Source organism: Diplotaxodon limnothrissa, linkage group LG1 (genome assembly GCF_057381915.1).
Source record: "Diplotaxodon limnothrissa isolate DT_005_m linkage group LG1, D_limnothrissa_male_GT1.1, whole genome shotgun sequence".
Lineage (NCBI taxonomy): Eukaryota > Metazoa > Chordata > Actinopteri > Cichliformes > Cichlidae > Diplotaxodon > Diplotaxodon limnothrissa.
This window is the reverse complement of record NC_140596.1, coordinates 38,390,754-38,411,376: the sequence shown is the minus strand read 5'-3', so window position 1 is coordinate 38,411,376 and position 20,623 is coordinate 38,390,754. Positions and strand designations below refer to the sequence as shown.

Genomic DNA, 20,623 nt, shown 5'->3' with positions numbered 1-20,623 from the left:
GGATTTTTTTAGGAACTGAGGTGTTGCAGAGTTTACAGCATCAAGCTTAAAAGGAAAAACAAACACCGGCATGAAGTGACTTTGGCCAAGGACTCTGTAGTCCACAGGAACACAAAGTGTTTAGTCAGTGGGAGAACATTTACTAAAAGAAAACTATGTGCACACCACATCAAAATAAAAGGAAACGTTTTATTTCACATTTGTGTGATCAATGGATCCCCAGTTTGATCCCGGGAGGAGTCCAAAACAGGCAGCCCAAAGTAGCATTAGGCATCTTCTTGATCATCTTCTTAGAGGGACGCTACCAAATCTGGGTCAGGCACATTTGATGATGATTGAACTCATGTGGGGGGTTTTTAAATGCAGTGCAAAAAATAAAAATACACACACACATATATATATATATTGCCCGTAGTGCTGCATTAACATCATCTAGCAGACCTTCTGAGGGTACTTCACGTAATCTTGGTAACCGGCTACGGGGGATCCAGGTTTCAAGCTTGGCCATCCGTCATTGTGGATGTTGGGTATCGAAGAATCCATAGGTCCCTCAGCCTATTCATGTAGCCCCTTCCGCCGGGGTTACTTGCGTAGTAGCATTCCAACAACGCCCTGTTTTCGTCTCTTGCCCACCGATGCCTTCTTGTTCCAGTAGCCCACTTTTCGTCAGGGTGCCCTGGTTCCTCAACACCTGACGCGGACCTTGTTGATCCGGGCGACGTCCGAGCCGGCATGCCTTCATATTTATCTGTCTCGCTCATGTCTGCGGTAGGCTTGCTTAGCATAGGGGGTCTAGCCTTAGGACCCTTACTGGATACAGACGCCCCAGGCAGGAATCGAACTTGCGATCCTCTGTTCCAAAGGCGTGTAGTCTAACCACTACGCTATCCAGCTGGTGTAACATCCAAGGTGTAACATCCAAGAATACATTGGGAAGATGGCCCCAACTGACCGAGTGCTCAGTGAATACCTCAGGCAGCAGAAACCCAAGAAAGAGGAGGGAGACGAGGAACCATCATAGAAGGACAGGCCCCTGCACGGTATGTACCACCGGCAGATAGAGGAGGTGGCTGATATCCAGAAATCCTACCAGTGGCTGGACAAAGCTGGACTGAAAGACAGCACAGAGGCACTAATCATGGCAGCACAAGAACAAGCTCTGAGTACAAGATCCATAGAGGCTGGGGTCTATCACACCAGACAAGACCCCAGGTGCAGGCTGTGTAAAGATGCCCCTGAGACAATCCAGCACATAACAACAGGGTGCAAGATGCCAGCAGGCAAGGCATACATGGAACGCCATAACCAAGTGGCCAGCATAGTGTACAGAAACATCTGTGCCAGGTATGGCACAGATGCAGTCCTGGGAACAGCTAAGATACTGCAGGACCCTCAAGCTCCCAGGCCTCTGGTAGAGGACCCCAGCTTGAGGGATAGATGGAGACTGTTTCCTAAATCTAAAAATACTTTTTAATGTGTCATCATGACAGTGTAGTCACAGTTTTGTCAGCCAATATATCATTTTAAACATCCAGCTACCTTCCCGTTTAAATGAGATTGGGTAGTTAATCTGTTTATGGTGTTTGTCACAGAGCTGCGTGTCCTGTGGAGGACAGAGCAGACCTTCTTCTGCTGGGCCAAAATCACAGCTAATAAAACACAAGTTCCCTCAGCCAGACCACTGCTGGGTCCACTCCCAGAGTCACTGATTACTCTATCAAGGCACTACTGTTGAGACATGTGTCCCCACCCTTTACAAGAAGTCTTATAAGTGTTTTGTATGACTTTCTGACCCCAAACTCATTGAAGTGGGCCAAACAGGATGTGTTTACAGGTAGTGGCAAAATAGCTTAAAGCTACTCTAGCTTCTTCATAAAGGGAACCCTTTGGATAACTAGCACAATTTTCACCTGTATTTATTTTTATTTTATTTCTTTTTTTCTAGTATATGCAAAAAATATAAATGAGGAAGTCACTCTACCTGTTTAGACACAGGCACAGTAATGAATAAACATAAATGATTTCAGGTAATTTTATAACGATATCACTAATGGCTACCGCAGACCTGATTATTCACAAATACGTTTCTGACCTGGTATTTTGTTTCGGCCATAAATGGCTGCATGTTTGGAAGAAAGGGTGGAGTGCTAAGCTATTAGCTGATGCTAACAATGGTTAGCAAGTGGTGCGTCCATGTAGGGTGCATGCACAGACACACATAAACAGAGTAGCTAAGTAAGATACAAATATAATGCTTAACTTTCACTCACCAAAAAGCAGAAATCTTCTTCCACAATATGTCAAACATTTGTTCTATAATTCATTTTAAAAAATCAACCAACAGCAGGCCCAGAGCCGCAATTTCATGGAAAAAGGCCTAGAAAACAGCTGTTAGCTAGTCTACACCCATCAAAGTGGCCACAGCTAAACCAATAAGCTTAACCAGTATCCAAATGGTAGACTTGTGAACTTTTGGGACAAATCAAATATCTTACCTTGTGTTATCTCGTAAAAAAAAAAATTCACCCGTTGAACAGTTTAAGAGGAAAACTACCTACTGAGGAGTGTTTGACATTTTAATACTAGAGTCTATGTGAACTGGTTCACTTTCCATTGGTTTACTGCGATGGCCAGAATCCTTATGAGAATATTATAATGAAATTATAATAGAACAGATGGTTAATTGGTGTTTCTGAACAACAGTCAGTTAGTGGAATTAAACTTCTGAGGTGTCAGATATTTAAATCATTATTGGGGGATTTTTTAATGCTCATTTCAAGATATCATCTCTATCAGTGATGAACTGAAGCTTATCGTTGCAATCAACTTGTGCTATGATCTCCAAATCCACGGTAGGATACATTGATTGTGTTTTTCTAATAAAAAGAGGAAATCCATCATCTCGTTCAGCGACTTGGAGACAGGAAGCACAGCAGCAGCAGGCTGGTGTCCAGCGGCACAAAGACTGGATCTGCATTCATAATGAAACCTCTTGACGTGTGCTGACCTACTGCTGTAAGTCACAGAGAGTGTAACGCCCCTGACTTCGGCAAATGGAAGCCATATGAGGGTGGAGGGCAGCAGAGGCCTCCTCACAGAGGGTCTTTGTGGCAGACGCTCGTAGTAGTGAAAGAGAATACGATCATTTAGATTTATTTGAGTGAATGTGTGACAAAAGATGTCTCTTCACCTGACAGCCCGTTTTACTCTATACACTGACAACTAAAAGGTAGTTTTATTTTTTACCAGCAATATTTGTGGATGTGGGCGCCCCCACTCCTCTGCACGTTCGCTTACAGAAGAGCCTTGTTACCACCCTGTTGAGCCTGCTGTTAATAAAATGCTCTTTTCATAGCAGTCCTCTGCAACCGCCCATTGGCCTGGACACAAGTATGTAACCGAGTATCCCGTGGTTACAGGGTCCTGTCTGCACACAGTGGCTCAGAGAAACACTGACGTCAAAGCTGGCCCTCACATCAACAGCAGCGGCAGGACGGAGGTTTTGTTCCAAGAGTGCAGGGTCACCTTTTATTTTTTTTATTTTTATTTTTTTATTTTTTTTGCCTGTCCAGTTTGGCTCTTTTGCCATCAGAATTGTTGTCTAAAGGCAAACAAAGATGCCCAACGGATTTACTTTATCAAATTGACCATCCCAGCCTTGCCGTAATGGTCCATTTGATTCACCTTTTATTGTTTATTTTATTTTCACTTACTGAATACGGGACAGACTTGACTGGGGGAAAGAAGGGGAGAAAGAAAGAGGGAAAGAGAAACAGCTGAGAAGAGGGACGGGGGAGAAGGGCAAAAAACATAAACCAACAGAACGGGCAGAGAAAAAAAAAATGCATATATCAATCACCTGGATCACCTGCTGAGAAAGAAAAAAGAAAACAAGCAGAAGAGAACAAGAGTAATAGAATAAACAACATCACAATGATATATGGGAATATGACAGTAAATACTAAATGTTAAACATTATTGTGCAGCACATAAGATCAACAGAACACAGTGTGCTTTGAGGTAGAAGCCAAAAAGGGTGTAGTTTGTGTGTGTGATCACCCGTGTGTACACCTGTGAGCATGGACGCGCTTGTTTTTTTAAAAGGTTCCTTCATGTAATGATCTGCTAGAGGGTGTGGGGGGGCCACAGCCCCGTCCTCCAGGGCATGAAGCAGGTATGGAGGAGATCAAAACTCCAGACATCCAGAGGCCCCCAGAACACAAGAGACCAAGGAAGACCAACAGAGGGGCAGCCGCGCCGCTGTCCCAGAAAGAGCTGAGGAGAGTCCCAGATGAGGGCTCACTCAGCAGCCGCGGAGCAGAAGCCAGGGGGAGTTGCAGTGACGCGCCCGTGAGCTCCGCCAGCAGCCAGCTGTGCCTGAGTGACCGAGCCCCAGGCCGAGAGGCCGGGGGCACCCCACCTCCGAAGTGGCCCGAGCGAGCCCCAGGCTCCAGGCCCCGATAAGCGGCCGCCAAGGAGTGAGCCGGTGTGTACCTGGACGCCCATCCCCGGACACAAAGAACCACCAACGCACCGATGTCTGAGGGAGTCCGCCACTGGCAGGGGAAGTGGTGGTAGGGGGAGATAGGCCTCCAAACCTTGGAGGGCCTGAGATGTCCCCAGAGAGGTGGCGTCTGACACCCAACCTGACATATAGACACAGACATACAGGCACACACATATACAAACATCCATTCCCACCCTCGTGCTCTCATATGCACTTACTCCACACTCAACCAACGTGGAGACAGACATAAAGAGACGCTGTACACACGATCACACTCCCCAAGCGTACTCTACAAACCGGGTCTAGGTACCCTTGCCCCTGGAGGGGGAACTGCACCCAGACCCAGGTGGTGTTACCCTTTTCCCTGCGGTGGGGGGAGGCAGACCGCCCCGACTCCGCAGCAGCAGGAAGGCCCCACACTCCAGACCGCAGTCGGACGGCCAACTCCTCCTCCTAGCCCCCCCGCTCCAGCAGGTCGCAGAGAATGGGGGTGAGAGAAGAGTCCAAACCTCCCTCCACCCGCTCATTGTAGTGTTGATGCATGTGTGTTCTAAGGTGCATTTAAAACCCAGGAGGGCATGGAGCTACCTGCCAGAGAGCAGCAAGTAAGCGCATGGTCCCTCCTGCTAGCCCTCAATGTCTACGTGTATTTAAAATTGAGAGGTGGGCAACGACGCCAGGGGTGGGGTGTACACCCTGATGGTACTTTGGATTCCGTGTATCGTACCCCAAGATCCTATATGTATGTGTAATGAGAGTGTGAGTAATGTGAATGTCTAAGTTGTGGGATAAAATTGAGGCAGAGGCAGCCAGAAGGGGACAGAGGGGGGAGGGGGGGGGTAGCCTCCTCTGCACCCTGGTGACATACCCCTACTCCAAGGTCCTGCATGTGTGGGTGGTTGTGGTGGAGCGGGAAGAGGGAGGCAGCTGGAGATGGGGAGGGAAGGAAGGGAGGGGCAAGTGACCCCTCCCTGGGGCCAGCTCCCCCGCTGACCCCAGTAGGCACCCCCATACTCCGCGACCCGCCAGGGAAAGGGGGCCCAGGCCCATCCAGACCGGGGCCCAATGCAGCAGCGCCTCCCGGCCCCACAGAGCCCGGGACAGTCCACCCAACACCACCACAGAGAAAACTGCACCAACCCCACCATCCACTCATCTTCCAGACTACATAAGACAATAAACACTCAGGCTGAGATCTTCCTCCACCTCTCCTGTATCTCCCCCTCCTGCAGAGGGAGCTCCTGAGGAGAGGAAAGCTCCTGCAAGATGTGAGGGTCACCTTTTAAAAAGGCTGAACCTCTGAAATGAAGGGATTAAACATCTCTAATTCCTGGAAGGTGTTTTTAAAAGCCTTGAATTCAAGCTGAAAGTCTGCACTTCAATCACACCTTGATTGATTTAAAATTCACTGCGGTGGTGCACAGAAGCAAAATTGCAAAAAGTTCATACTTTAAAAAAAAACATATATGGTTTTAGATCATCTTCTGTATGTCCTCCTGTCCTGACTCCTGTTGGGTTTCATGCTTGATGCCTTCATTCAGCAGCCTTATGTGGAATTTCCATGTTCTCCATGAGCCTGGACAGTCTGAGCAGTCCAATGCTCAGCTGACGCTAGATCCCATCAGCAGTAAGTGCTGTAGAACAAGACACTGACCTCCACAAGCTATAAGAACCACAGAATATGAAAATTATATTAAATATTAGTACTTTTATTTACAACAAAATCAATTAAAAAAGAGACAAATGTTAAAAAAGCCCCAGTGCATGTAGCTTGCCAACCCAGCCAGACTCATGAGAAAGCAGCCTGTGGCTTCAGTGGTCCTGCTGGATTCAGAAACCAGCTTCCAAGATTACAGAGGAACAGGTATTTGCTAGATACTAAAACCTTGTAAACCTTGCCAATCACAAAGGGTTTTCCAGTTTTCCACTCGTAGATCAAACATGTTTGTCACTTTGTATTATCAGCCCACAACAGGCACCCAAAGGGCCTCTCCTAGAACCCTCCATTAGGACAGGAACTGAAGAAGATCATTCTTTTTCCCATTCCCGTTTGTGAAGTTGAGGCCTGAGGTCGAGGCTTACTGCTCCCAGTAGTTCTCCTCTGTGTTCCTGCCTGTTGACCTGAAGTTTAGGGTGGGACCTTTAGCCAAAACTCACCTTCTTCCTCTTTGCCTCTACCAGCTCTGTGCAGCTCTCTTTCATGCTTCTCATTATGGAGGAGTAAAGGGTTTGGATTCCCAGCAGTCCTCTTTCCCATTCCTGCTTTTTGAAAAGCAGAGGTCTGGGGTTGAGGGAGCAGCCTCCTCTAATCTCTGTCCACAAAAGGTACCAGTGGAGTGGGGAAAAGACTGCCAACAAGAGTAGTGACAGGAGCACGTAAGGCTACTCTCCTGCTGGAAGTCTTCTTCTGTGACAAGAGAAAGAGGCTGACCTTTATAGAATAGAATAATCCTTTAATTGTCCCACAAGGGGAACTTTGGGTGTGACAGCAGCAAGAAAGACACATATACGAAGAAACAGGACACAGAACAGAAACACGCACAATTTTTACATATTTACATCAAGGACAATGGTTACCAAAAACAGAGTACTGTACTGTTATTAAATTAACTAAAGTTAAATACAGATAAGAGGCAACTCCTGGTTATAGTGTGAATCGGTTGATAAAATAGTGCCAAGTTACAGCGCTGATGTAAACATCTATGTTTGTTGGGAGCAGTTCTGATTGTACAGTCTGACAGCTGCAGGGAGGAAGGACCTGCGGAAACGCTCCTTCATGCATCGAGGATGCAGCAGTCTGGCACTGAAGCAGCTCTGCAGTTCAGCAGCATTTATATGCATGGGGTGGGAGACGCTGACCATCAGAGATGTTTTTGAGTCCTTTTAAGTCCTCATCCATGGAGTTTTACCCAGAATCCTCGCTGGTCCAGTAAAAATAACCACTGCTTCAAAAATTAAATACTATAGTAAATATCACATAATATTTCAATCTTATCAGACAGACAAAACATTTGTCTCCTCCTCTTAAGCTCTGGAAAAAAAAACATAAAAAGAGTTCATTAAGGTAAAAAAAACTTTAAGATAATTGACAAAAGTATTTGCTGGTCTGCCTTCACACACATATCGACCTGAGCGACATCCCCTTCTTAATTCATGGGGTGTAATATGATTTATTGGTATCAACGCTAGAGGACGCTAACGATCCTTTTTTTTTCGTTGGGCTGAGTGTCCCTCATTGGCACACGTGATTTGTTTTTACGTTACGCCTCCCAGGAAGTTCGCTTTTCTGATTGGCTGATTCACACGCTCATCGGCCTATGTCAACCTGAGAAAAATAAAAAGATTGGTTTCACATGCATACTGTCAAGGGACGGAAGAGAGCCGATGGCAGTGGTAAATCTTCCAGTAACACCGTGAGTTCACACTTTTGTCCTGAAGCCCTGAGAACGGGAACGTGCTTGGCATGTAGCTGGTGTTAGGCGTTACCACCGATAGTTGCCGGGCTGGTTGGACTGTGCTTCAGATGCAGACAGAATGGCCTTGGGGAGACTTGTTTACATTGGCGAGCCAGCTAGCTGAATGCTAACATTAGCTAAATGTCAAAATGAAAAATGAGAAAAGTAACGGCACCTAACGATAATTTCTTCGCCGAGTGAGGCTTTTGTATTCAACCAGCTTTCGCGGTTTGGGGTTTAAATGTGGATATTAATAACGAGTCACGTTTATGTAGCCTACATTTCGGGACAGCAAGTCCTTTTGGCATACAATGGTATTTAAAGTCGGACCCTTACATGTCAGGGGTCGTTCATGCGAGCTGTCCGTCAGTTGGCTCTCTCCCGCCTTGGGTGTTATATTCATGTAGTTAAACCCATCAGGCCTTCTTCCAACTCGAACCCGAGCCACTAAAACGTCTTTCTCCATGCTAATAATGCAATCTCTTCACGTAGTTAGTATCACTGTGTTTAGCTGTGTCGGTAAAGCAGGGGCGAGCAGGTTGTTTTTACTGACACACAGAACCAAGAACCGGTTTGGTGGAGCCCACTGTAAATAAGAAAACTATATTCAAACATATTACTTTCATTCAAATTGATTTTCGATATCCTGTGCTGTGCCCTTGTAACGATGATATTACATGAAAAGGGGCGCTGGAAATAGTTTTGTATACATACTTTCTCCACTATTGTGCAAAACTGGTATTTAAATCATTGAGGAACAAAGTAGCAACACTGCAGTGGAAAATTACAGCGTCAAGCAGAACTGCATTAATACAAGTACAGTGTAAAGTAAATGCAGAGCGAGCTATTTGCCAGTATAATCTTGGATCACAGGTCAGCAAAATAATAACTTGAAAATTATTCAAGTGGAGCACAAAGTACAACATATACTCACAAAATACAGTAGAGTAGAACTGTAAGTGTATCTAAGGTGTACTTTAGTACAATACCCGACTAAATGTACTTGTCTCATTAAATATGTCTAATGTGATACTGAAATTCATTTGTTTAGGTCAGAGCAGCAGCTGATGGTGGGTAAATCATCTAATAGCTTGTCTATAAACTGAAAACATGACCTGACAAAGGTCTAGTTTCCCCTGACAACAGACTGGCACGAACGACATCGTGTTTATTATCAGTTATTACAAAGAAAAGCATCAACTTCTCATATTTCACTAGAAGGGACCAAGAAATATTTTTGCCCTTTTTTTCTTCTGTTCAGAAATTGAACATCAGTATTGTTTGCTGTACTTCAAGTGTCACCTGTTTAAGACATATTGGTTTATTCTTTTTTTATAGGCTAACTTATTGGTAATACAATCAGTGTTACTAAGCAGCAGTTTATCTCAAAGCTTCCATACATAACCATCTGCTGACCGCAGGGGGTGAAGATTTGTCAGGAAATTTTTCAATTTATCACGCCCGTTCAAAAAATAAATAAAACCAAGTCAAGAGGAGAACATTTGCTCCCTTTATAGAGAAGAAACGAAGGTTTATATTCTCTTCAGCTGTGCCGCTATCAGCAACATCAGCATTTGGCAGTAAAAAGTATCTACACACAGTCTTAGGCTTACAATGTCGTTTAAGTGGTGTGAACCTCCACTGTCGAGTGCCTTTGCTCCCCATTAAACATTTAAAGGAAGCTGGAAACTCACTGATATGAAAAGAGTTTTATCTAAACAGATTGGGGAGTCTCTAATTTTGGCAAATCCCAAAAATGAGGAAAATGGCAACTATGAAGAAACATAATAATGCTGAATTGAATTCTTTTGTTGGTTGCTTTGTTGAATTTGAGCCAGCTTCCTCCTCCCATCCGGAGTTGGTGGTGCAGTATTAGAATTGCTCTGAATAATCTATTAATGACTTCAGTTCATTGCCCCCAAAACAAAAAGCAACAACAGTATTTTTTTTTATCTTTGTAGATTTAAAAACGAAACGTATTCCCAGGCTTAAAGCTTTCCTACATGTTTTTTTTAAATATTCGGGGTCTTTACATATCACTGGTTGATTTGGAGCGTTCTTTTTATACAGGACCGTTATAGACAGTCCTGTTTCAGGCCGTAGAAATGGACTAGTTAAGGAAAATTGTCAAATAAATCAGTAATGAAAACTAAAGCTCTGTCACATTTAAAAACCTGTGTAAAATGAGGGGCAGCAGGGTTCAGCTCACAGCAGCTCGTTGTTAAACTGTGGAATTTAAACTAAGACTAAATCACCTCAATAGTCTTATGAAAAAAACAAAGGACTTGATGACCTTGGTGTTCTCAGTGGGAACTGCAGCCCTGCTGGTAGCTGGAGTAAGCAGGTGAAAGGAGCAGATTAATGCTCAGGCTCTCACACACTCATCCACTTTGGTATGAAAACAGTTTAATTTAAATAATGAAAGCGTGAGAGTGAATTTCAGCAGAAATGCAGTATTCATCAAAACAGGCTCGACAGGTGCTGCAGTCATGCAAAGCTGTCTTTGAAATGTGTATCTGTGAGTACCTCTGTGGGTATCTGTTTGTGGATTATTATCTTAATATTTCATGTGTAAAATGTTCAAAGATTGTCCCTATTTTTCAATTAGCTTAATTTTTGTAACAGTACACAGCTCAGTTTATTATTATTATTATTATTATTATTATTATTATAATAAAACATTACAAGGACACCCAGAAAATTGTGATTTTGTTTTTTACCGCATGTCCACAAATATATATTTAAAACCAGTACCCAGTATATTTTTCAATATAAGAAATGCTCTGAATACTCAGTTCAAATGCTTCTTTTTTCTTGAATGGGTTCTATGTGATGTCAGTAAGAGCTGATATTCCTTATATGGTCATCTGGGTTCACCCTGCTGTTTTAAAGTTTCCAATTTAAAAAAGAAAAAGCTGTTTTAAAAGGATGGTGCAGGCAGATTAAACAGCGTGTTTAAGATGGTGGCAAACTGAAGGGCATTATTACCATCACATTATGTTCCAGTGAAGATCAGTATCCATTAGTATGGATTCCATAGTATGGTATACTATAATATAGTATTCCATGGAATCCATTAGTATGGATTATTTTTTAGCATGCAGAACAACTCCAGGGGAGTCCGAGCTGCAAACGAGCTGTCCCTAAAACGATTGAACAACAACAAAATCTCTGTGGCGTTCTGCTTGCTGTCGTGTTAATTAATGAAAGCCGTTACGTAAGAGCAGTGAGTTTTCAGGTCACTGGAGGCTTAAAATAAACAACCACACTCTGCAGAGAGAGCTTGGCCTTTTTGTGTGTGTTCCCTGACTTTGAAATCCTCAGGCATTTGTGTAATCGAGTACTGGTTCGTACTCTCATTGGGAGCCTTTGCAGCTTTTGCCTGAGTGACTGTGCCTGCTGCTGAAGTGGTTTGTTGTTCAGCTGTGTCATCTAGTGCGCCAGGGAGTAATGAGGAGTTGTGGTCTGCTGACGTTCCTGTGCCCGTGACCGGCTTATGTTGGGCAGAACAGAGCTGACGGCCAGCACCAGGCTGCAGCGTCACTTTAATGTGTAATCCAGTAATGACGAGGCTAATTCTGCTTAATATCGGGTGAGATTTGGAGCATTAGGCTTGATGTTAATTTTTCTAATAAACACAAAGTTGTTATGGAGCTGAAAGACTAAAATGAAAACATTTAAATCAAACCACTGTTTGAATATTGGGCCTGTGGGGGAATGAACAAAGGATTTAGCCAGTTTAACATGTCTGGATTCATTTAATAATCTTGTTTCATGTTGGTTTAAAAAAAAAAAAAAAAGAGAGTTTCTATGTGTTTTTGCGCACTCAGCAAATTGGCTTATTAGGACAACGCTTCCAGGACATGCTGACCACCACGAAAGTGAAATGAAATCATGAGCTAAACATAGTGTGACATTTATAACAGCTAATATTTGTAACCTTGTAACAAACAGACTACAGGCAGTGCAGATGAGCATTGGTCTGCACTGTGAAGCACAATCTCATAAGTGTAGCTTTCATGTTGTGCTCTCATTTGTTGCAGGACTGTCAAGTCTGCGTACAAATGGACGACGGGACCGTCATTACACAAGTGGAGCCGTAGCTCATTGCTGGAGACTCTTGTGAAATACGAGCGAGCTGTTTAACACGTGAGTTTGCTGAATGAAGAATGAAATGCTCGAGTGAAGTTGTCACCACGGAGGACCGGCCTGGACCATAATTTCCTACAGAACCTTTTATGCTGGAGTGCCCTTTGTTCAGTCTCGCCTTGCCGCTCAGCCTTGCCCGCCTTCGTCCACCGTCTCTGCTGCGTCGCCCCGGCAGAGAAGTCCCATCCCTCTCCCCAGGCCTGGCTCCGGCGGCGTGTTGGTGTACGATGGCGCGGCGGGATGCTGAGGGCTGCCGTGGGGGACTGTGATGTCAGAGCCCAACAGCCCGGGCGAGAGCCGGTGTGGCGCTCCCAGATTCTTCGTGGGCTGCGAGGACGATGAGAGCGAGGTCCTGGAAGATAGCATAAGGACAGATATGGAGCTGTATGAGGACGGCGAAGACACAGACTCGGTGGGTGACTCTCCCGTCACAGTTGATTGTCACTGATTAGTCAGCAGCAGGAAGCTCTAAGCTATCATGTTGTCACCATGGCAGCCGTATATCCATGGCTTTTGACCAGTCGATTACTTCAAAATAATCAAGTCATTGATTCATTAGGACTTAGCATGACTTTGGACGTAGTGATACTTGATGCAAATATAAAATAGAGCTCTCCTTTATGTTAGGTTTTACAGTTTAGTATAATTAGCTAATTTCTTTAGCAGATGCATACATGTAAAGAGATGAGAAGTTTCTAAAAGCCACCATAGTTTGTATTTAGCTTCGATTAAATACATGTAGCTATGCATGAATTAGTGAGGTGGCCAGATGCTGACAGAGGATAGAAAGTAAAGTAAATTTTAGAACTTAATGAAGGTCACAGAGTTGGTGATATTAAAAAAATATATAATTTAGTCTTTTTACAGATGCACTTTTAGAGAATTTATTTGCTGTTGATTTCAGTTAATGTACGTAGAGCCGAAAGTTTAACCGGCGTGCTCTCCTCTTCCTCGTTCAGCCCCCAGAGCGACAGATTGTCGTGGGGATCTGTTGCATGATGAAGAAGTCAAAGTCCAAGCCGATGACCCAGATCTTGGAGAGGCTTTGCAGGTTCGAGTACATCACTGTGGTCATCTTCCCAGAGGACGTAATCCTCAACGAGCCCGTGGACAAATGGCCTCTTTGTGACTGCCTCATCTCCTTCCACTCCAAGGGTACAGTGCCCTCCCCAACTGAAACACACATGCAAAAACACAACAGACTCATTGTGCTTCTTGCTTCCCTGCTTCGTCACATATTGATGATGTTTGTGTGACGTAGCACACATTCTGCTGTGTTTATCATCTTATAAAGTTCCCAAGCATTCGCACACTGAGCTGAGTGGCTGTCTTATAGTGAAGATTATGGTTTAAGAGTCTGTTTCAGGTTTCTCTGCATGTTTGTGTAAAACAGGATTTCCGCTGGATAAGGCCGTGAGCTATGCCAAACTAAGAAATCCTCTGCTCATCAATGACCTGAATATGCAGTATTACATACAGGACAGGTGCGCTCTTTTACTGAAACTATCTACTTCCATCATTTGAGCTAAATACACGTGAAGAGAATCAGGATATGTGAAAATAAACAGCCAGTGCTTGTTCCTCTTTTTGTTTCTTCATTTGATTTTGACAGGAGAGAGGTGTATCGCATCCTGCAGGAGGAAGGGATTGATCTACCACGCTATGCTGTGCTGAACCGTGACCCCGATAAACCAGATGGTCAGTCTCCTGCTGATAACAAGTCACTACATATATGCACTGAGAACATTTGTGACGATGCAAAGAGTACATGTTTCAGTTAAAGGGCCTCTTTCAGGTCCTGTCAGGTCTCTGCTGGACCTTATTCCCCCCATTTGTTACAGAATTTTAGATGCTGCATATCTACTGTATATAGTTTCTTGACCTCTACTTGTTTAGAGGTCAAGAAGTGAATGAGTTAAGGTCATATGGCTATTTGTTTTGTTGTTGTTCTTTCTGGGCAAGTATTAAGGAAAGGCTTTTAGAAGCAAGCTTAAGCATCATTTGCTCCTAAAAAGTAACTCCACAGGCTGTGGGAGTTCACCAAGGGAGTCGGGGCAGGTCTCACTTGTTGTTACAAAGTTACAGTCTGTTTCATGGTTGCCAATAACAGCGTTTCATGCGTGATAAAAATGTTGCCACCATTAATTCTAAAACTTTAAAAAGCTCAGAAAAACAGCCCAAGCTCCCGTTGTCCATGCAGCATCCTTGAGTCTGCTTTGCAAGGCTGTACTTGTGTTTTTCTTAGCTGAAGGATAAATATAGCATCAAATTTGAAGCAGTCACAAGTGTCCCATACTTAAGTGCTGTGGTATGTTGGCTCTGTCATCCAATTCCCGTTTAAACACAGTGACACAAACTCTCCTGACTGATGAACGGTCAGATGTCTTAAGTGTCCTTATCCTTGACACTAATGACTGTTTTTTTTAAATGAGTGATGAGTATCACGTGGTCGAAAGGGTAGAGCTGCTTCACAGGGCGCTAGAGTAAACACGGCGAGGTGGAACGTCATGTGTGTAATATTGGGTGGTAATGAAAAGAGGCTGCGTGCTAAACAGATGCATTTGATCTGTGTGTGTCTGTCTCAGAGTGCAACCTCGTAGAAGGAGAGGATCATGTGGAGGTGAACGGCGAAATCTTCCAGAAGCCTTTTGTTGAGAAGCCCGTGTGTGCCGAGGACCACAACGTCTACATCTATTACCCCACATCGGCTGGTGGTGGAAGCCAGCGGCTCTTCAGAAAGGTCTCTGATTTGGCCCTTGTGGCTTTTTTTCCTTATAAATAAGCGTTCCATGCAATGTGGTTAAAGTATGGAAAGAAAGAACAAAAACGTTTTGTTGTTGCCAGAAGAATTTAAAAAAAACCCAGTGTCAGAAATGGACCAATCAGAGAACACGAAACAGAGAGTGCATTTTATTGGCTGATGTATTGTGCAGTTTACAGTGCAGCAGCAAAGTATTCAATTTGTTTTTCACCTCAAAATGTTAGAAACAATAACCTGTAATGACAAATATTCACAGTCTGTTCAAGTACAGCCTCAGATCTCTTTTAGTCTGCTGTTACAAGCTCAGCGCGTTTTCGGGCAGTTTCTCCCATTCTTCTTTGCAGAACTTCTCAGACTCCATCAGGTTGGATGTGGAGCGCTGGTGCACCTTCATAGATGTTCAGTCGGGCATTCATAAGTGGTCCTGGAGCCACTCCTTTGTTATTTTGGCCATGTGTTCAGGGTCGGTGTCTTGTTGGCAGATCAACCGTTGCCTGAGTCTGAGCCAGAACCACCACCATCACTGCACAGTTATTTATGTGCACGTAGCAGCCTGGGTTGGTTCCATTCACAGCCCTTCCCCTAAACAGCACCCCAACTCATGACACACTCTTGGTATAAGTGAAGCCCAGCCTACACAGGCTGTTTTCTCTGCTTCCCCTCTGCTGGAGGTGCATGTTAGAAAACTGTTTAAATATGCAAACGGCCTTAGCCCAGCCAGGCTCCGCGGGGCGTGAGAAAGGCGGGGATCGGCTTCGACACTCGCAAACGGCTTCTGCCATTTCCTGCTTGCAGGAGGTGAGGTCAGCCCCGCCTGAGTATGTTTGACACCCATCCAGAAGAAGCAGAAGGGATGGAGATGTTTCCCTAAGATTTTCAACCCTCAAGGAGCTGGACTGGCCAGTGAGCGACGTCTTAGGGGAGCTGTAGCTCATGGTGGGAGTGAAGTACCTCTTGCTGAAAGGCTAAGGTTCTTCTCTTAATGATATATAGCAGGGGTCCCCAACTCCAGGCCTCGAGGGCCGGTGTCCTGCAGGTTTTAGATGTGTCCTTGATCCAACACAGCTGATTCAAATGGCTAAATGACCTCCTCAACATGTCTTGAAGTTCTCCAGAGGCCTGGTAATGAAGTGATGTGATCCAGGTGTGTTGACCCAGGGTGAGATCTAAAACCTGCGGGACACCAGCCCTCGAGGCCTGGAGTTGGACACCCCTGCTATACAGGGTTCATACGGGTGCTTGAAATCCTTGAATTGTAATATTGTCTTTTCAAGGTTTGAAAAGTGCTTGAATTTCAGATGTGGTGCTTAAAAGCGCTTGAAACTGTATTTCTTTCACCACAAATAACTATCTGACCGAATAGTTTTCATATCAGACAGAGAAATAAGATGAGTCGCAAAGTCTAAAAGCAAAATTTCTCCGCCTGGGCTGCCGAGCGCCTCTGCAGATCAGTCTGTTTCAATGTGTGACCCCACCCCTCCCCGCACAGCCTGTCCACAGATTCATGGTGATGTAGCTGCTCCTTTAACTGTTTGCTGTCTTTGCTTTGTTTGGTGTTTGTAGACATGGTTTATATGAGATTTTATCTGAGATTCAGAGGTTTCTGTGACACTTATCGTGTCAGCACTTTCTGACCCTGTGTTATAACAGATTGAACATGATCTCCTCCCTTTTGCCCCCATTTTTGGGGGCGTGGGTGCTTAACTAGTTAGGAGACAGATGTTTGTTTTTTTTGTTTTTTTTGTGTCACACAGGAAAGAAGCCTCGATATCTGATGAGAAGACTTCTTAATTTGGCCTTGCTGTGTATTATTGTGGTGCTTGGTGCAGATTTGTTCACATTTTCAAATCTTAATTTTTAAGAGAAATGTGTTTGAGTTTGTACACTAGCGAGTGCATATTGCACCATTTCCTTTTTCAGTTTTTGTCTGTGGTGCATTTTTCAGTTTTAACAAAATTGGAACAAAGGACATTTAAGTCGACGTAAAATGATTTAATTTTGACATGGCCTTACTGGGGTGATGCTAAGTGAAACATGCATTCTTTTTTTTGGGGTAATGTGCTGGAAAAGCTTGAAAATGGACATTGAAAGTGCTTAAAAAGTGCTTGAATTTGACCCTGAAAAATGCGTATGAACCTTGGATATGGGACTACTGCTGCTCATCAGTAATTGCATTGTCTTTGATCCATGGCAGCATTGTCAAACACAGTGTGGCCTTTAATTTAGAGTTTGATGGGTTTTATGGAAACCATGCAGAGGTGAACCTCATTAACAGAGAGCGGCCACTCAGCGACTCTCTGGATTTTGTAGATTGGGAGCCGGAGCAGCGTCTACTCGCCAGAGAGCAGCGTGAGGAAGACGGGCTCTTACATCTATGAAGAGTTCATGCCAACAGATGGCACAGATGTTAAGGTAGAGTATTTGTCACAGAGTACATGGTAGATAAAATATGTGCAAAGAACACTTTGTTAATGCTAATAAAGCACCTGTAGAAAGGATTTCATCAACTGTCACGTTAATCCACATTAACCTGAACTGTGCTGGTGTGTTCAGTAAAACCGCTGATATGATTTGGAGGACCTCAAGGGTTTCTCTCTATCGTGGCTGTCGGGCAGCTGGAGGCACAGATCGTCTTTAGGCGTTGTGTCAATAAAGGCCTCCAGTGTAAAACTTTATCAAGTCACACGAGGAGGGGAGTACCCGCTTGGGTCATCCCTCAGATTTTTGTGGGTGTTTTCATTTCATGTCAGGTGTACACGGTGGGACCGGACTACGCTCATGCCGAGGCCCGAAAGTCTCCTGCTTTGGACGGGAAGGTGGAGAGAGACAGCGAGGGCAAGGAGGTTCGTTACCCCGTCATGCTGTCAGCCATGGAAAAACTGGTGGCTCGTAAGGTCTGCCTGGCATTCAAGGTATGTGCAGTTGATACCTTAGGTGTGTTACAGTTTTCTGGTTTCTTGTCGTGGAGTATGAACCTCGTCCTCATCTGCTGTCGCTGCAGCAAACAGTGTGCGGCTTTGACCTTCTGCGGGCCAATGGACACTCCTACGTGTGCGATGTCAACGGTTTCAGTTTTGTGAAGAACTCGATGAAGTACTACGATGACTGTGCCAAGATCCTCGGGTACCACCTTTAGTTCTTTTCTCTTTTCTGGTGTTCACCGTCTCGTTCTGATCTGGTGATGGAGTCTGCGTTTCTCTGCAGGAATATTGTGATGCGTGAACTGGCTCCGCAGTTTCAGATTCCTTGGTCTATCCCTACTGAGGCTGAAGACATCCCCATTGTTCCCACCACTTCAGGGACCATGTGAGTCATAACAGGAGCAGACACAGAGGACTAGACTTATCACAGACGCCTGATTGCAGCTCGCGCTGCCAAGGCTGCCAAAACCAGTCATTAGATTTAGGGCCAATTAATTTTTCACATACAGCCACAAAGGTGTGGGTCACTTTTTTTCTCCCACTTAATCAATTCAATCGTTTAAAAATTAAATAAATAAATAAACTACATTTTATTCCATTTTTGCCTAATATAGTAAAAGTAGTTTGATAAATGCAAAAAAATAAGAAATTCTGTCACTTTTTAAAAAGCAGAGTTGCTTCTTCAGTTTAACATAATAACTGTGTGTTAGCTACAGTAGATGACAGTAAGCATGCCCCTGAGCTGAGCACACAAACGAAAGCCAAACAGATTTCTAAAATCATCAGTGTTGGTTGAAGCGTGCGCTGCATTCAGCACATTTTCACACAGTTCGTCCTGATTGAGCCCATCACACTCCCCAAAGCTCAGCTGCATAGCAAAGGTGCTGCCTTAATTAGTTACACAGCTTCATTGAAGAAACGTGTCATGTACACAGATTTATACTGATGCAACTCAAATCTCTACTCACGCTCTGCAGGATGGAACTTCGCTGTGTCATCGCCGTTATCCGACACGGAGACAGAACGCCCAAGCAGAAAATGAAGATGGAAGTTCGCAACCCAATGTAGGCCTGCCTCTCTGTTAATATGCTCCTGTTTCCTGCAGGTTAAAGATCTTTGATTAACGTCTCGGATGCTTTCAGGTTCTTTGATCTGTTTGAGAAATATGGAGGATACAAAACTGGGAAATTAAAACTCAAAAAACCAAAACAACTGCAGGTAAAAGAAGAAAACAATAGCCAAGGTTTCATTTGTCATTGCGGCCTCTGTGAGGACAAAGTGTGTGTGAACATGTGTGTGTGACTTTGAACCCCGACAGGAGGTGCTGGACATCACCCGGCAGCTGTTAGCAGAGATCGGGCAGCAGAACGACTGTGAGATAGAAGAGAAGAAGTCCAAACTGGAGCAGCTGAAGACGGTTCTGGAGATGTAAGTGAGAAGCATTTTATTGACTCCTGATCTCATATTCATTTAATCTGTTTCTGGCTCAGCTCGGCAAACTGTTTGACTAAAGCAGGGGTGTCAAACATAAGGCCCGGGGCCTGCTGCCCCACCAGGTGACTTTAGAAAATGTGAAGGAGGCCTTCAAATTTTTGACTTTTTACGACTTTTTCTGCTAACATTCACAGTAAGTAACAACAGAACCCAAGATTTGATATTACAAATTTCAGTTTTTACATTTTCTACAAGTTCAGTTTTATAATGACTGGGCAGTGTGGTCAGTGAACTGGTTTCTTTCCTGTACTTTGACATGTGTTTGTTACAGTTTAAACTAAAACAGTCGTGTCGACACATTTGTGTCAGTGAGTCCAGCAGCATTTCTTTATCACGTGGAAACACTGAGACACACTGAGGTATAAGCACACTTCTTTTTCTTATATTCAGATGTCTCTGGGATTAAATAAACTTCTTTATGCTGACAGGAAGGAGTGTTTCAGTCTGGACCTCGATATAAAACCAGTCTGACACCCTCTGAACAATAATGAGTGAACTTAAAAACGAATCTTTCTAAAGGATGGGGATCGTTCCCAAAGATTTTTATAAAGCTTCTTGTTTTGTTGAAGGTGTAGATCTTTCTCCGTGTTTATGACAGATGGGTTTCTCAGAAGTTACCAGTTCACTTCTTTTCTACATTTTCATAAGTTTTCAAAGTCAGTCTTTCTGTTATAACACTGCTGAAAATATTTACAGTCACAGCCAAGGCTGTATTTTGGTAGTCGTCATAAAAGCAAGCCCGTCTTTCCTTATCAGAAGTGAGTTGTCATGCATTGCTAACTATAAGTATCTTTGGCTTTTTTCCCGTAACAAAGGTACGGTCACTTCTCGGGGATCAACAGAAAAGTGCAGCTTACTTACCTGCCCCATGGGCAGCCCAAGACCTCGAGTGAAGAGGAAGGTAGGAAGACAAAGACTGTTTAATAGCTTCTTCCCAAAGGAACAAGCTAAAGCTGAGTGCTGACTGCCCGCCTCTGTGGTCATTTCCAGACACTCGTAAGGAAGGGCCATCGCTGCTGCTGGTGCTGAAGTGGGGGGGGGAGCTGACCCCCGCTGGCAGAGTGCAGGCTGAAGAACTGGGGAGAGCCTTCCGCTGTATGTACCCCGGAGGACAAGGTGAGACGCACACAGCATGTTTACCACACGCAGTGCTGCTGGCATTGTAACTCTGAGCAATAAGCTGGTGATGGAAAAATGAACATGCTGAGACCTCAGGTCCGTGTTGTTCACTCACCAGTTACATGTTATGAAAGGTCTTAAACAGAGAAATGATTTAAAACAAGCCTGTGTGCGTGTGTGTGCACGTGTGTGTGTGTGTCCGTGTGCGCGTGCGTGC

At 44.3% G+C, this 20,623-nt stretch overlaps 1 protein-coding gene across 10 annotated transcripts in view; it reads left to right on the top strand.

The window, feature by feature from the left end:
- Positions 1–7,859: 7,859 nt before the first annotated feature.
- ppip5k1a (diphosphoinositol pentakisphosphate kinase 1a) overlaps positions 7,860–20,623 on the top strand; it is a 30,698-nt gene continuing 17,934 nt past the window's right edge. For 9 of the 10 annotated variants that reach the window (XM_085350279.1, XM_085350269.1, XM_085350259.1 and 6 more), the window contains exons 1-15: positions 7,860–7,920; positions 12,006–12,523; positions 13,071–13,266; positions 13,505–13,595; positions 13,724–13,809; positions 14,697–14,851; positions 17,183–17,284; positions 17,623–17,784; positions 17,874–17,995; positions 18,077–18,178; positions 18,771–18,857; positions 18,936–19,011; positions 19,112–19,221; positions 20,103–20,188; positions 20,278–20,403. In XM_085350279.1, coding sequence (XP_085206405.1) covers positions 12,380–12,523; positions 13,071–13,266; positions 13,505–13,595; positions 13,724–13,809; positions 14,697–14,851; positions 17,183–17,284; positions 17,623–17,784; positions 17,874–17,995; positions 18,077–18,178; positions 18,771–18,857; positions 18,936–19,011; positions 19,112–19,221; positions 20,103–20,188; positions 20,278–20,403 — 1,645 coding nt within the window. In that variant the 5' untranslated portion in view covers positions 7,860–7,920; positions 12,006–12,379. Of the gene's footprint in view, positions 7,921–11,844; positions 12,524–13,070; positions 13,267–13,504; positions 13,596–13,723; positions 13,810–14,696; positions 14,852–17,182; positions 17,285–17,622; positions 17,785–17,873; positions 17,996–18,076; positions 18,179–18,770; positions 18,858–18,935; positions 19,012–19,111; positions 19,222–20,102; positions 20,189–20,277; positions 20,404–20,623 lie in introns of those variants that run through there. The other variant, XM_085350249.1, reaches the window with a different exon arrangement.